The sequence below is a fragment of the Panthera onca genome, chromosome E2 (genome assembly GCF_046562875.1).
Source record: "Panthera onca isolate mPanOnc1 chromosome E2, mPanOnc1 haplotype 2, whole genome shotgun sequence".
Lineage (NCBI taxonomy): Eukaryota > Metazoa > Chordata > Mammalia > Carnivora > Felidae > Panthera > Panthera onca.
This window is the reverse complement of record NC_138353.1, coordinates 54,794,039-54,806,736: the sequence shown is the minus strand read 5'-3', so window position 1 is coordinate 54,806,736 and position 12,698 is coordinate 54,794,039. Positions and strand designations below refer to the sequence as shown.

At 60.3% G+C, this 12,698-nt stretch overlaps 1 protein-coding gene across 1 annotated transcript in view; it reads right to left on the bottom strand.

The window, feature by feature from the left end:
• CMIP (c-Maf inducing protein) overlaps window positions 1–12,698 on the bottom strand; it is a 232,988-nt gene that overhangs the window by 10,358 nt on the left and 209,932 nt on the right. The window contains exons 11-15 of the mRNA XM_060650050.3: window positions 6,764–6,829; window positions 5,509–5,535; window positions 5,222–5,270; window positions 2,550–2,657; window positions 354–470 (exon numbers count right to left, since the gene is read on the bottom strand). Of these exons, the coding sequence (XP_060506033.2) occupies window positions 354–470; window positions 2,550–2,657; window positions 5,222–5,270; window positions 5,509–5,535; window positions 6,764–6,829 (367 nt within the window). The remainder of the gene's footprint in view (window positions 1–353; window positions 471–2,549; window positions 2,658–5,221; window positions 5,271–5,508; window positions 5,536–6,763; window positions 6,830–12,698) is intronic.

The following is a 12,698-nucleotide window of genomic DNA, read 5'->3' as shown; positions in this document are numbered from 1 at the left end:
TCATGAGAGACCCAGGGTGAGAACCTGTCAGCTGAGCCCAGTCACCCCCAGATCCGTGAGCCAAATAAATGAGTACCATTGTTTTGAGCCCCCCCCCACCAGGGTGGCCTGCTCCACAGCAATAGACAAATGGGCAGAAACCTCCCCTGATCATAAGTGAAAGGGATCAACTGTGACAGGCGGGGGGCTACCGCTCCCGCTCGACTCGGGAGAGGCCGGGCCACACCTACCTCCTCCACCGCTGTGCTCCCAGCTGCCCTAACAGCTCTGGGCTCCTGTAAGGTGCCCAGTGAACAAAGACGAAGGACCGGGCAAGACAGCAGCCTTGCCAGGGACCCAGGCCAGCTCCTTACCTCCACCATGGTCTGGTTCCCCCTCAGCGCCAGGAGCATGCAGGGTCCCAGCTTGTTTTCCGCCAGGGAGAGCAGGAATTTTTTGGTCTTGTAACAGGAGCCCATGAGGATGTGCACCTATGACGGGAGACAGCCCACGTGAAGGGCAGTGACCACAGTGGGGCTGTGGCCCGAGATGCCTGCCGGTGGCATGCCGGAAGGATTCCCCACACCCTCTCTGGACACCAGATCTGAAAAGACCATCAGACCCCCCTCTTCCCACCGACAGGTGCTCCGGTGTGGATGAACCACAGGGATGTGGTGCTCAGTAAGCCGATCACAAGGGACAGAGCCTGTAGGATTCCGCACACGGAAGGGACCTGGGGTGTCAGATTCGGGAAGTGGAGTGGTTGCCAGGGCAGGGGTGGGACGGGGAGTAAGTGTTCAGGGGGTACGGTGCCACCACACGTGGGACAGAGACCTGCAGGGAGCCCTGCCTCCCCTTCCCAAGTGCCCTATGAGCTCCACAGGTGCTCAGGGATCACCTGCCCCCAAAACCCAGGAACTGGCAAATTCTGCTCCACCTGGGCTACACGCGGGGCAGACACTAAGGCGACGGTGTTTCTTTCCGGTGTCTCTGGAGGTGGGTCCCGAGGGCAGGGGACCCCAAGCAACAGGGCCGGGGCCCCAAATGCCTAGTGTGCTCTCCCCCTTTGTGCAATGGCAAATGCCCTTCCACGGTTGGAAACGGCAGCCTCATCAAGGGGACCGCTCCTGCCCCCCGTGTCTCCATGGAAACGCCGCGTTGCTCTCTCAGGGGCTGCCTGCCTCCTTTTCCGCGTGTATCTTTTCCGCTCCATCGTTAACTCCGGCACAGACGCAATCTCTCAGGTGGGGAAGCTGCCAGCCCCCCGGGTTCTTCCGCACACAGGGTGGGGGACCGCCGGCTGTTGCCGTGGTGAAGCTGTGACATCAGGGGAGCCCTCGTGAGTGGGGAGGGGGGGGTGCACTTCCAGGATGCACAGGGCACTCAAAAGGGACTTGTCAGGCAGTGGGTGAGGAGTGGAGAGCCAGTGCGTAAGGAAAACGATCTAAAAATAAGTCCCTTTCAAGAAAGCTTCCAGAGGCAGCGCCGGATCTGTCGTCACTGCGGAGAGCTTCGCGAGCTGGCCCTGTTGGACGGGCGGCCCAGCAGAGAGAAGACCAACCACAGCTGTCACTTCTGGGCGGGCCGTGCGCTAGGCCCTGGCTGGGCGCCCTGCCTCTGTCACTGAGGGCGATCGCCTGGTGATCCACTCCGTTTTACAGACGAGGGGGCGAAGCGAGGGCGCAGCAGAGAGGCCCCCTGAATCCTGTTTTTCTCGCCGCTGGGAACACGCTTGGTCACAGAACCCAGCTGGTGTTGCGAGCAGGAGGGACAGCTGAGGTCACTGGCCACCTGGAGGACAGTCTGTGCCCCGCTTCAGGAGACGGTCACGCTGCCCCTGGAAGGGCAGGCTCTGGACAGCGTGGGCCCCATCAAGGGAGGGACCTGGAGGCTGAAAGCCTGTGTGACCTCAGGTAAGCCACGGCACCTGTCCGGAGCTGCCTCAGCACAGGCGTGGTTATGGGATAAAGTTGAAGACCGAGAAGAAACAGGGCACGTGAGGTGCCCAACACAGTGTCCGGCACGAAGAAAGTACTGGAAATCACGGCGGGTGCCCAGTTGTGGGTCTGGTGACGTCAGACCTCTCGTCTCCCGGAGGAGATGGTCATCCTGACCTTGACTTCTCATCGCAAAGGTCGGGCGAGCTGGTGGGTCTGCAGTGCCTTCTAGAATCTCTGAGCACTCTGAGCCCTCAGCAGCTCGACCTGATCTCAGCAGCTCGATCTGAACGTTGCCACTACGGTGAGCTGCATGAGCTCGGGCAGTGAGCGCCGCGGGCTTCTGCTGCCTGCCTGGAAAGCGGGGTAACACTACGTGTCACCTCCCGACGGAGCCGCGTGAGATGGGGCGAGAACAGGACTTTCGCGCCCTCGGTTTGGTGCCTGCTCGGGTGAGAGGCAGAAAGCGACAGTCCTGGTCACCGTCTTCATCACCATCTTCCTCTTTGGCTCCGATGCCATCCGGAAATTCCCAGGCTGGCCACTGCCGGACCGGGACAGTGCTGGCGCTCACCAGGCGGGGCAAACCCGGTCCCCGCCCGCAGTGCCCACCGAGGGTCCCGTCCCACGTACCATGCTGGCGAACAGCTCCCCGTCATCATCACAGGCCACCCCTCCGGGGCTGTACAGCTGAAACCAGCCGTCTTTGCCGGCCCGCACGCTCAGCAGGCATGAGTGTACCTGCAGCAGAGAAGGGGCACAGCAGTCAGCCCCATCACACAGACGAGACCAGCTCCCACAAGTCCCGCACTTAAGAAATCTGTTTAACGTCTAGTCTGGCGACTCCGACCTCCTACTGAATTCCACAGAAGGCCTGTTGGGAAAAACCGTGGCATCTGTAAACTGGGGAAAGCTAGCCATTCCCCATCAGCTCCGCGGGACGAAGGGCCAGGCCTGGCTTGGTTAGCTGCTCTGAATAGAAGCAAGTCTGTGGACAGATCAGGGGGAGACAGGCTCAAAGCTACTGCTTCAACTCCGTCCCCTTTTCTACGCCTTTTTCCGGGCACAGCACAGGGGGCAGCTCTTTTTCGTCTCCTCTCTCTCTGCACCTCTAAGTCCTGTCTCCTGCTTTCTGCCCTCAGCTGTCTGACCCTCCTCTGTCCTGCTCTCTCAGGACATCTGCCCCCTCCACCACTGGGGGTCTGCCTGCTGCCCTCGCTGCGTGTCCCCTGAGCCACCTTCTGAGTCTTTGCCTCTCCCTGGAAGGCGCTCTGTCCAGGGTGGGGCGGTTTCATGCACATGCACCGCTCTCTCTGGGTCTCAACTGCTTTCCCAGAGTTCCGTGTGTGGGTGGGTGGGTGGGCGTGTGCAAACACGTATGTGTGTTTGGGAGAAATTCCATCCACATCCACCCTACTATAGCTGCAGAAAGAGGGAGAAAGAGAGAGAGAGGGAGAGGGAGGGAAACCAAGGCCTTTGTTTCTTACCTCCTCTCTGTCCTCAGAAGAAACCTGATAGAAGTGGCCAATCATTTCCTTCAGGAGTGAAGGAAGGACAATTTGCTGCCAAAAGCCACTTACTTACAGATATTCAATTGATCACAACCCACACACAAGTAAACAGAAAACAGAGGCGGGGGGGAGGGGGTGGGGGGCTTTGACTTCTTTCCCTCTGAGTCGGAAAAATATCAAATGTTAATTTGTCTACTTCAAAAAATAGGGAATCAAGAGTATGCAACTCTATTTGGCAAATGTATCAAACGGTTTAGAAGTCCGGCTTCTTTAGGAGGCAGAAGGTGGGAGGGGAGAGAGGGGACAAGAAACAGAATCAAAGGAAGAGGTTCAGAGGAGCCCGGAGCAGGGCCTGGCGAGGAGGCGGGGGGGGGGGGGGGGGGGGGCGGGGGCGGTGCCGGGCCTCTGCACCCCACCCCTCCGCAAGACCGGCCTGGCCCCTCGCTCACCAGTCCCCCGGGCCTCGCGTATGGTGCAGGGCTCGGCAAGTCTCCTCCCAGCACTTGGCTCTGCTTCTCCACTCTGGGAAGCAGCTGGGACCACTTTTATTCTTCAACTTCAAAGTTGGTGTTTGAAATAAAGGCTCACTTTCCAGGGGAATTCTGGGAATCTGTCTTCACATGCAGCGAAGAATGGCTTAGCGCAGCCCAGACCTGCCTAGCTAGCATTTCCGCTTTTCCCATTGCAGCCGGGGAACCACTTTTGGAATCAGGGCTTAGAATCAAGGTGTTCTAGAACTATGTTTCACCGTGGGGCCGGAAAAGAATATATTCTGGCTCTGTTAAGAAGAAGGAATCCCTTCGTCCTCTGCCCATCTTCAACCCTCCGCTCTGCTGGGGGTCTGTCCCCAGCTAGAAGCCAGATCCCCTCATCACACCCCAGGATCCATGCAGGTGGAGAAGGGGGCTGTGAACTCCTCAGGGCAGGGCCAGTGGGAGTCCCCCTCATGTCTGCAGCCCCGCCTGGCCCCACCTACCGAACAGGCTCTGGAGGCAGACTCCCTGGGTTTGAACCCTGCCTTGGCCAGGTACCAGCTGCATGGCCAAGGAGATGTCACTCAGCTCCAAAAGGAGGGTAATTCTGGTGTTAAATGGGGTTGACGACAGACCCCACTCGTGGTTGTGGCAAGGACTCCAGGAGAAAACGCAGGTGCCCGACACAGGGTGAGCACCTGACCAAGGCCAGGTGTCTCTGATGTCCCTGATGCAGTGGATGGAGGAACCCAGGCCACCCGAGTCCTTGCTCACGAAGCCTCAGGGGGAAAGCTGACCTCTCCCTGAAGCCCAGATACGGGGGGTGGGGGGGGGTGCAGAGCGGCCCTTCAGAGGCCCTCAGCCACCATGCCCAGGAAATGAACCCCGGCTCAGATGTCTTCCCAGCTCAGATGTCTTTGCTGACCTGCGGATGTCAGAACGGCAGGGCTAAAGAGGGACCAGCACTACCCTGGAGCTGGCTGGGAGCCCCTGTGCCAGCCCGCCCCTAACAAGGCCTGTGCTCCAAGAAGAAACCGCCAGCTGGTGGCAAACCACCTCTGGTTAGCCTGAGTTTACAGTAAAAGGCTGACATCATGGGCCAGGCACCCCCACCCCCCCGATCACAGCGGTGGGGGGGGGGGGGGTTGGGGGGGGTGGCGGTTGTGTTCACGCTCCAGGCCAAGGAGCCTTTGTACAGTGTTCTGAGTGCCTGTGGGAGACAGAGAGGCCCTGACAGAGCCACAGAAGGCTCAGAGTGGCCCACAGGCATCACGCCGTAGCCCTGACAAGGTGCCTTCGAGAGGCAGAGTAGGGGGCTCACCTCTTGTCGCGGGTCTTCGGCAAACCTCTGAATCACGTACTTCAGCTCCCTGAAAGAGACAGGGTGGGGGCGGAGTCATCGCCAGGGTCCTGGCTTGTGTGGACGGTGATGGGGGCTGAGGGGAGGGCTGGGGCGGGGGAGCTGGCGGGGTCAGGAAACCCCTCGGGCAGGCCTGGCTATGCACGTGACCGAGAACGGGCTGGAAGGAGGGCTGGCCGCTGAGCATGGCCGTGGCAGAGGACATTCGCACCGGAAGGAGGTGATGAGGGAGGTGGCCAAATACTCACTTGGTGAACTTCTCGTGTGCGAGGGCTCTGTAACAAAAGCAAAGGGAAACTGCAGTTAGCGGGGGGCTTTCGAAACCCTCAGTGATCCAAAGATCTTCCCCTGGGGACGGTGCGGCTTTATGTCTGATCCGAAGAAGGAGGAGGTTGAGAGTGAGACAGGGACATTCTGTCCCTCTTGGAAACTGCAAAGCGAAGGCCTCCTTGGACGAGGCCAGGATCCTGGCGACGGGAGCATACCGAGCCCCCCACGGCCCGGGTCCCACACCTGTGGGTGCTGAGCAGGTGTCTGTGAGCACGTGCACGCGGGCACCGGAGACCCAGGTGTGTGCACTAATTGTTCCACCATTAAGGTGCGGCTGTGCTAATTATCGCCGTGCATCAGAGGGGCATCTGGGGACCGTTTTCCAAGCGAATTGCATCATGGGCCCACTGTCACATGTGTCCCCGGGGCTATGGGGACAGCGAGCGCAGCCAGTGACGCCACTGCTCTTTGGAGACAGCCGTGGCTCTCAGGAGTCGGATTTCTCCGGTCTTGAGTCCTGGGGGCCCCAGGGACGGGCCAGGCCAGCAAATGGGGCAATTACCAGGTATAATGTCCCCCTCGGAGAGCCGCATTTCATAAACACAGGCTCGTTAATCGGCTCCTGAGAGAGCCCTGAGCTGCCTCCTGAGGCCTGGCTTCTCCACATCTGTCAAAACAGAGACCTGGAGGCATTTTAGGGCCTGGTTATTCCGACAAAGCCTTCTCCGCAGGCCATTATCCACTAGACAGTTTTCTCCCTATTTTCCTGTGATAAATTCAATATTGGCACAAGGGCTGGCAAGAGAGAGACGGGAGGGTCCATTTCTGGCCCAACTCACTGTGGAACACAAGCTAATAATCGTAATGGGTGCAATAAGAGAGCTTTCAGCATATGGCGGCATGGCACAGAGAGCAATTCCACGTGCATTATCTTCCGATTTTCGCTGTGGCCACCGGAGAGAGCACAGACAGGTATTCCCATTCCCACCTGAAGCAGAACAGAAGTTGCTAACTCCCCTGCACGGAGGCTCGGTGGGGAGGGCTTTGTTTGCCTGCTTGGCTCAGCGAATCCTCGTGTCGCTGCCATGAGGTAATCTCCCTGTGTTCCGGAGGTGGGGGGCCTCCCCAGGGGCCTCACAGCTGAGGACCAACCTCTCCATCTCCCACTACCGCCCGCGGTGTTCTCGGGGTGACCGGTGGACCACTGAGGTCAGAGACCGGTGTGGGACTTACTCTTTGGGGAATGGAATGGGTTGAAGCAAGCTGGCCAGAGACGGTCTCCAGTCATCGTAGTCCGACCTAGAGAGAGAAGGGGGGACAGTCAGGTTCGGACTGTGGCCAAGGACGGGGCAGGGGTCTGGCGGGGACTTGCCAACCGTGCTCCAGCCACCTCCCGCCTGCAGGGAGCTGGGAAGATGAGCGGCCCGTGTCTGCCAGCCTGACAGACAGAACCCGTCCGGAGAGTTCCTTCAGGCAACCGAAGGGGCCAGCCATCTGGCTCCCTGGGGCCTCATCCCACCTCACCTCTGCACCCGGGTTACCCGATCGTTGTTCCTTCTGACTTTTGAGTTATCAGGTTGAAATCCCAACCCCGGCACCTTAGAACGTGTCTGTGTTTGGCAACACAGATGCAGTGAAGGTGCAATGAGGCAGTGAGGGTGGGCCCTGACCCAGCGCGACCAGCGTCCTCACGAGAAGAGACCGGGACAGACACGCACACAGAGGCAAGACTGTGTGAGGACACGGGAAGAAGGAAGGTGACTGCAGGCCCAGCAGAGAGGCCCCAGACGAAACCCATCCCGCCCACGCCATCATCTCAGAGTTCTGGCCTCCAGAACTGCGAGAAAGCAGGTTTCTGTTGACAAAACCACCCGGTCTGTGTAATTTTGCTGCGGCCGCCCAAGCGGTCTGGCCCGGGGGGCTTATGAGGGGAACGCAGAGGTGTTCTCATCTTTGTCCAGAACCCGGTGGCAAATTTGTAGACTTACTCATATAAAACATAAAAATGGTATGCTATTCATTTGCAGTTTGGGGCAACCCTCCTGACTTATCAGCTACTTCTACTCCTCTGTCCAGATAACAGCTTTTTTCTCCTGAACAGTCACTGTTAGGGGCGCCTGGTGGCTCCGTCGGTTAAGCATCTGACTTCCGCTCGGGTCATGACCTCACTGTGCGTGAGCGTGAGCCCCACATCGGGCTCTGTGTTGACAGAGCGGAGCCTTCTTGGGATTCTCTCTCTCCTGCTCTCTCTACCCCTCCCCTGCTCACACACACTCGCTCTCAAAATAGATAAACTAAAAAAAAGGTCCCTGCCAATGACGGTGATGATGACGGTAATGGAACAAATACCAGCAGCTGCGACCTTGCCGGCACGTTGTGCACACACTCCTTCACGCCGAGAACTTCGCCTGCTTCTTCTTCACGGTGAAGATCAGCCTCACTCAACAGATGGGGAAACTGAGGCTCAGAGAAGTTAACTGTGCACGCTAACACAGCTGTGGTGGATGGGAGATCAGACCCAGGCCTGGCTCTCGCCAGCTCTGACAGACGGCAGCTGAGGCTTTGGCTGAGGCCTCAGGTGAGACCAGGCACTGGAGGGTCCCCCCCCACCTAGGGGCCGACTGTGCCAGAACAGGGACATTTGGCATGAATGAGCATGACAGCTGCAATGCGCTGAGAGAGCACTCACTGCTCAGACCACGGAAATGGCCCCACGACCACCACCACTGCGAATCTGTATTACAGGCAGGGAGTGGCTAAGGAGCTGGCAGGGTGACCGCAGAGAGAGGTCCCCAGAAAGGAAGCAAGAGTTTCTGGAGGCCGCTGTGGAGTCGGCAGGGGTGCCCCACACACGGTACCAGCACAGCCGGCCCCCCGGGAGCCAGCAGGGTCAGGGGCAGGGGAAGAAACGTGTGGGACACGGCGGTGCCTCAGCCAGAGGACAGACGGGCCTTTACCAGGAGCCAGAGCGTTCACACGGGTCCCGGTTAACGCTCACAGGCGCCCCGCGAGACCCCAATTACGACAACCCATATTGCAGGAGGAAAACAAAGCCCAGAGATGCCTCATATTTGCACAAGTCACCAACTGGGGGTTTGGGTTTGACCTCAGGTGCCTCTGGGGTTGTGACCTCTGTCCCTGCCCCGGGTCCCCCTACTTCTCTGGTTTGGGGGACTCTGCCAGAAAGCAAACCCAGGAGTAGCCAGTTCTCACCGACTGTGCTAAGCCGGGCGGGCACCTCCGAAGTCCCGGTGCTTTACCCCTCACACAAGAACCGAGGCCACTGGAGCGGCCCCGCCTGAGCTGCAGACGGTCGGGGCACCCAGGTGCCCGCACCCTGGGAGGGGCTGCGTCTTATCTCTGCACCTGCCATGCCGGGCACCAGGCCAGGCGGACGGCTGGTGCCCAGAAGAGGACTGTTGAGCTGCGGCCCCGGTACACACGAGAGAGACGCGGCCAGGGTGTGGGGTTCACTCCCAGGTGGAAGGAAATGTTGTCAAGTGGGGTGCGTGTCCCCAGCTGCAAGCTTGAGTGTGCAGTCTGACCCGGATCCTGGCAGGAGGGGGCGCTACGTTTGGACCCCTACTGACGCCTGGCGGTGCCCCCAGGAGGCGCCGACGGTGCTCAGACCAGCCCGGGCAGAGGAAAGGACCCAGACCGGAACCGTGGTCCTCGTTTCCATTTAGTTCTCATCATCATCCGGTGCTCCTCTGCCCCCCACCACCCCGAGGAGCTTTCTCGACATTTGTCCCTAATTGTTCTCCCGATACACCGTGTGTCTGTTTATATGCTGAGCTGGATGCACCCGCCACCCCCATTCTATAGATGAGAAAGCTCAGTGAGGGCCAGCGCCGGCCGTCACACAGCTGGTAGAAGCTGGGACTTGAACCCAGGAGCCGGGCTCCCACATCCGTGCTCCATCAACCGAACGACACGACACCCGGTCTCCCGCTTACATCTCTGCAGGAAGGCCACTTCCCTCTAGGGAGAAAGGCACTCCTGGTTATTCTTTTGCTTAAAAAAAAAAAAAAATGTTCTACGTAGAAATACCATTAAACAGAGAAAACTCCCAGGAGACTTCAAACCGCTCATAATTAGTGGGTGTCAGAGGCCATGGAGCTGGGGCTGTGCCGGGTGTGAGGCGCACGCTGGGCTTCAGGGCCACACAGCCCGGCCCGGGGTCACTCCTGGACAGAAGGGGGCATCGACAGGCCCGTTCCGTGGGGCACTGTGCGTCACCTGTGTTCCCAGGCCCACAGCTCGGCCTCCTGCCGGCTGCACTGTGGCAGCTCACACGGGGCTGAGCGTGGGGGCCTCGGGCACGAGGAGGGAGAGGGCGGCAGATTTCCTCCCTCGCCTCGGCCAAGCCAGTTGCAAGTCTGCGGTCGGCGCCTTCGTCTGCTCCAAACGCCCAGGTCTACAAGTTTGGGGGTACGTGGCAGGTGTGTCGGGCAAAGGCTGGGTGCCCAGAAGCTGGCCAGGCCCGAGGGGTGGGCTGTGGGCCCCCCGTGGCCAGCAGAGCACCTGCCGTGGGCTTCCGGAGAGCAGGGCCGGCCCGGCCTAGGATCGAAGGGGGATCAGCGACCAGGCTCTAAGCGGCCTGACTGCCCACCCCCAAGAAGGCAGCCAGGCCTGCCCCGTGCTCAGGGAGGAAAGGGACATGAGGTAGCATAAGCGTCCTGCAGGCCTCCAATGAGTCCCAGGTGTCACTCCCCAGACACTTGGTCCTGGCATTAATGGGGCCAGGCTGGCTCTAGAGAGGCTCTTTGCTCCCTAAGAGGTCGGACAGCCGCCGAAGGCCACGGAGCTCACAGGGGGAGAAGCTGGAGTCGGGGCGCAGGAGGCCCAGGTCTCCCGCCTCACGCCGCGCCGCGCGGATGGTCTGAGGCCAGACGGCTGAGAAGTCCCCTTCTCTTGCTGTGCTGGGGCTGGGCGACACCAGGGACAAGGGGGGCAGGTGAAGGGGCAGACACAGGAAACGGGGACAGGGTGGTTCCCAGGACCCGGGGCAGCCGCTTCGGCCTGGCGGAGACGTGACCTACGCCCCGTGAAGCCGCAGGCCGACTTGACAGCTGCCGCCCGAAGCAGAGCTCTGAGCTGCCCCGCAGACGCTTCCTCCCAGCACACCCTTTCCTCCCGATTCACAGAGCTCGTCTGCGGCATGGGGAGAACGCGGCCCCGGCCGCACAACAGGAGCTGACGCGCCAGCCTGAGCCCCGAGAAGCCGCAAGGCCCGGGCACACTGGCCCGGACAGCGCCCAACGCGAACCCCGACTCTCGCGGGCCCCAACCCCGGGGTGGGGGTGTCAGACTCCAGCAACGCTCACGGACTCGGTCCTGGCCCCACCGTCACGTCCCGCCTCCCTGCCATCCCTCAGCCTGTCGGAAGCCATTTCAGCCATTCCTTGTGTGACAGGGCTTGCAAGCCCCCGACCGGTCCCCTCCGTGCACCTTGCGCCTGGCGCGCACAGGGGAGCTGCGGCCTCTGGCTGGGGCAGTTCCTTCCCAGGCAGGACCACCCTGGGCGATGTCCGACGGTTCCCGTGTCCCCTCCCCAGCGCCTGCCTTCTACGTTCTAGTGACGCCGCCCAGTCATCGGGACGACCCCACGTCTGTCTGCATTTTCCCTGAAGGCCCCCGAGGATGAGGCATCTTCCGCTTCCCTCCAGCCCACCAGGGCCTCTTCCAAACGCCGGGTTTTTGCAAAAGAACAAACAGCCAGATTCGAGCTGGTCAGAGAGGGTGGATGTGCCCACCTCTCCCTCAGGACGTCTGCTCTCTTCTCTTCCCGGAAGGAAGAGCGGCCCCTTGCCTGCGGCCCCCCAACGTGTGCAGCAGTTCTCCACGCCCCACCCCCCCAGGCGGGCAACGTCACCACTGCCAGTAGTTGGCGCCACTCAGATCCAGAGGGACTGAGGGCAGGAGAGGAGTTGGGAGCCCTGGCATTTGGCGTAGAGCCTGGCCCGGTGGACGCGTGCGGAGGGCACTTGGTAGCGGGATGCCCGAATAGATGCGTGAGTTGGACACAGTTGCCCAGCAGGTTAAGAGGTGGACTCCAAACTACCGTAGACCCGAACCTGCTCGGATTTCCCTCCCGAGTCCACATTCTTTCCATCGTGCCACCCGGCCCGGGCCTCAAAAGGGTAAGGCTGGCCTGCGCTGGGAATAGTTTTCCTTTTTAAGGGTCTCCAGGGAACTTCTCGTGGTTTATGTTACTTTTCAAAGGTGTCAGATTCCAACAATGCACACGCCTTCCTCTGGGAACAAGCAAGTAATCCGGGGCTGTGGGCTGGGCTGGGCTGCCGTCATGCTCCGGGAAGAGCAGTGCCGGCTCCGGTGGATGGGCCAGGCCGGGCCCCGGCTCCAAGTACGGCTCCCGTGGCCCCGACAATGCCCTGCTCAGAAGCCCCGCTCCACATTAGATCGTCCACGCTTCCCCTCCCTCACGTAACTCTGACTGAGGAGTGTGCTAGTTGGGAACAGCAGTGCACTGTCACCAAGAACCAGAGCCGGGCCGGCAGAAAGGCCCTACGTCACGACACGCACCGTACGGACAAGAAAACCAAGGCCCAGAGGAGCCAAGAACGCTGCCTGCAGCGCACGGCAGGCTAAGTCAGAAGGCCACGGGTCCTCAGTTCTCAGACCACACATGCTTCTTGCGATCTGTGTGCTGAATGCCTCACTGGGGCTCTCTTCCCCTCAAAGCGCTATAGAATCGGGAACGCACCTCACTCCCAACGGTGTCTTAAAACAGAGGAAGCCCCGTTATACCCAGAAAGTGCGGTAACTCCCGCTGGCCTAGCGTCTGTGCCTGTAAGGTGCCCAGAGAACGTCCCGGAGGCAGGTGTAGCTCAGAGAGGACACGAAACTCGTCCAAGGCCACAAGCCCTCCTGGCATCCACAGCCCTGGCTGGACTCAGCAGTCTGGCTCTGAATCTGCGTCATTTCCGACGTGTCACCCCGTGGAGCTGCAGGGGTTTGTGGGTCCGGCGTGTCTGAGGGCCTTGGGTGGGCCAGAGACGCAAGCGGGCAGCAGGGTCAGAGAAGGGAAAGGGCCAGGAAGAGTTTAGCAGGTGCAAATTGTGTTCTGAGGCGCTGTCCCACCCCAAGGTGAAAAGGCTTCTGGAAACATAAACCAGCTTCGTGGAGACCCTCAGGCAGGGGTGAG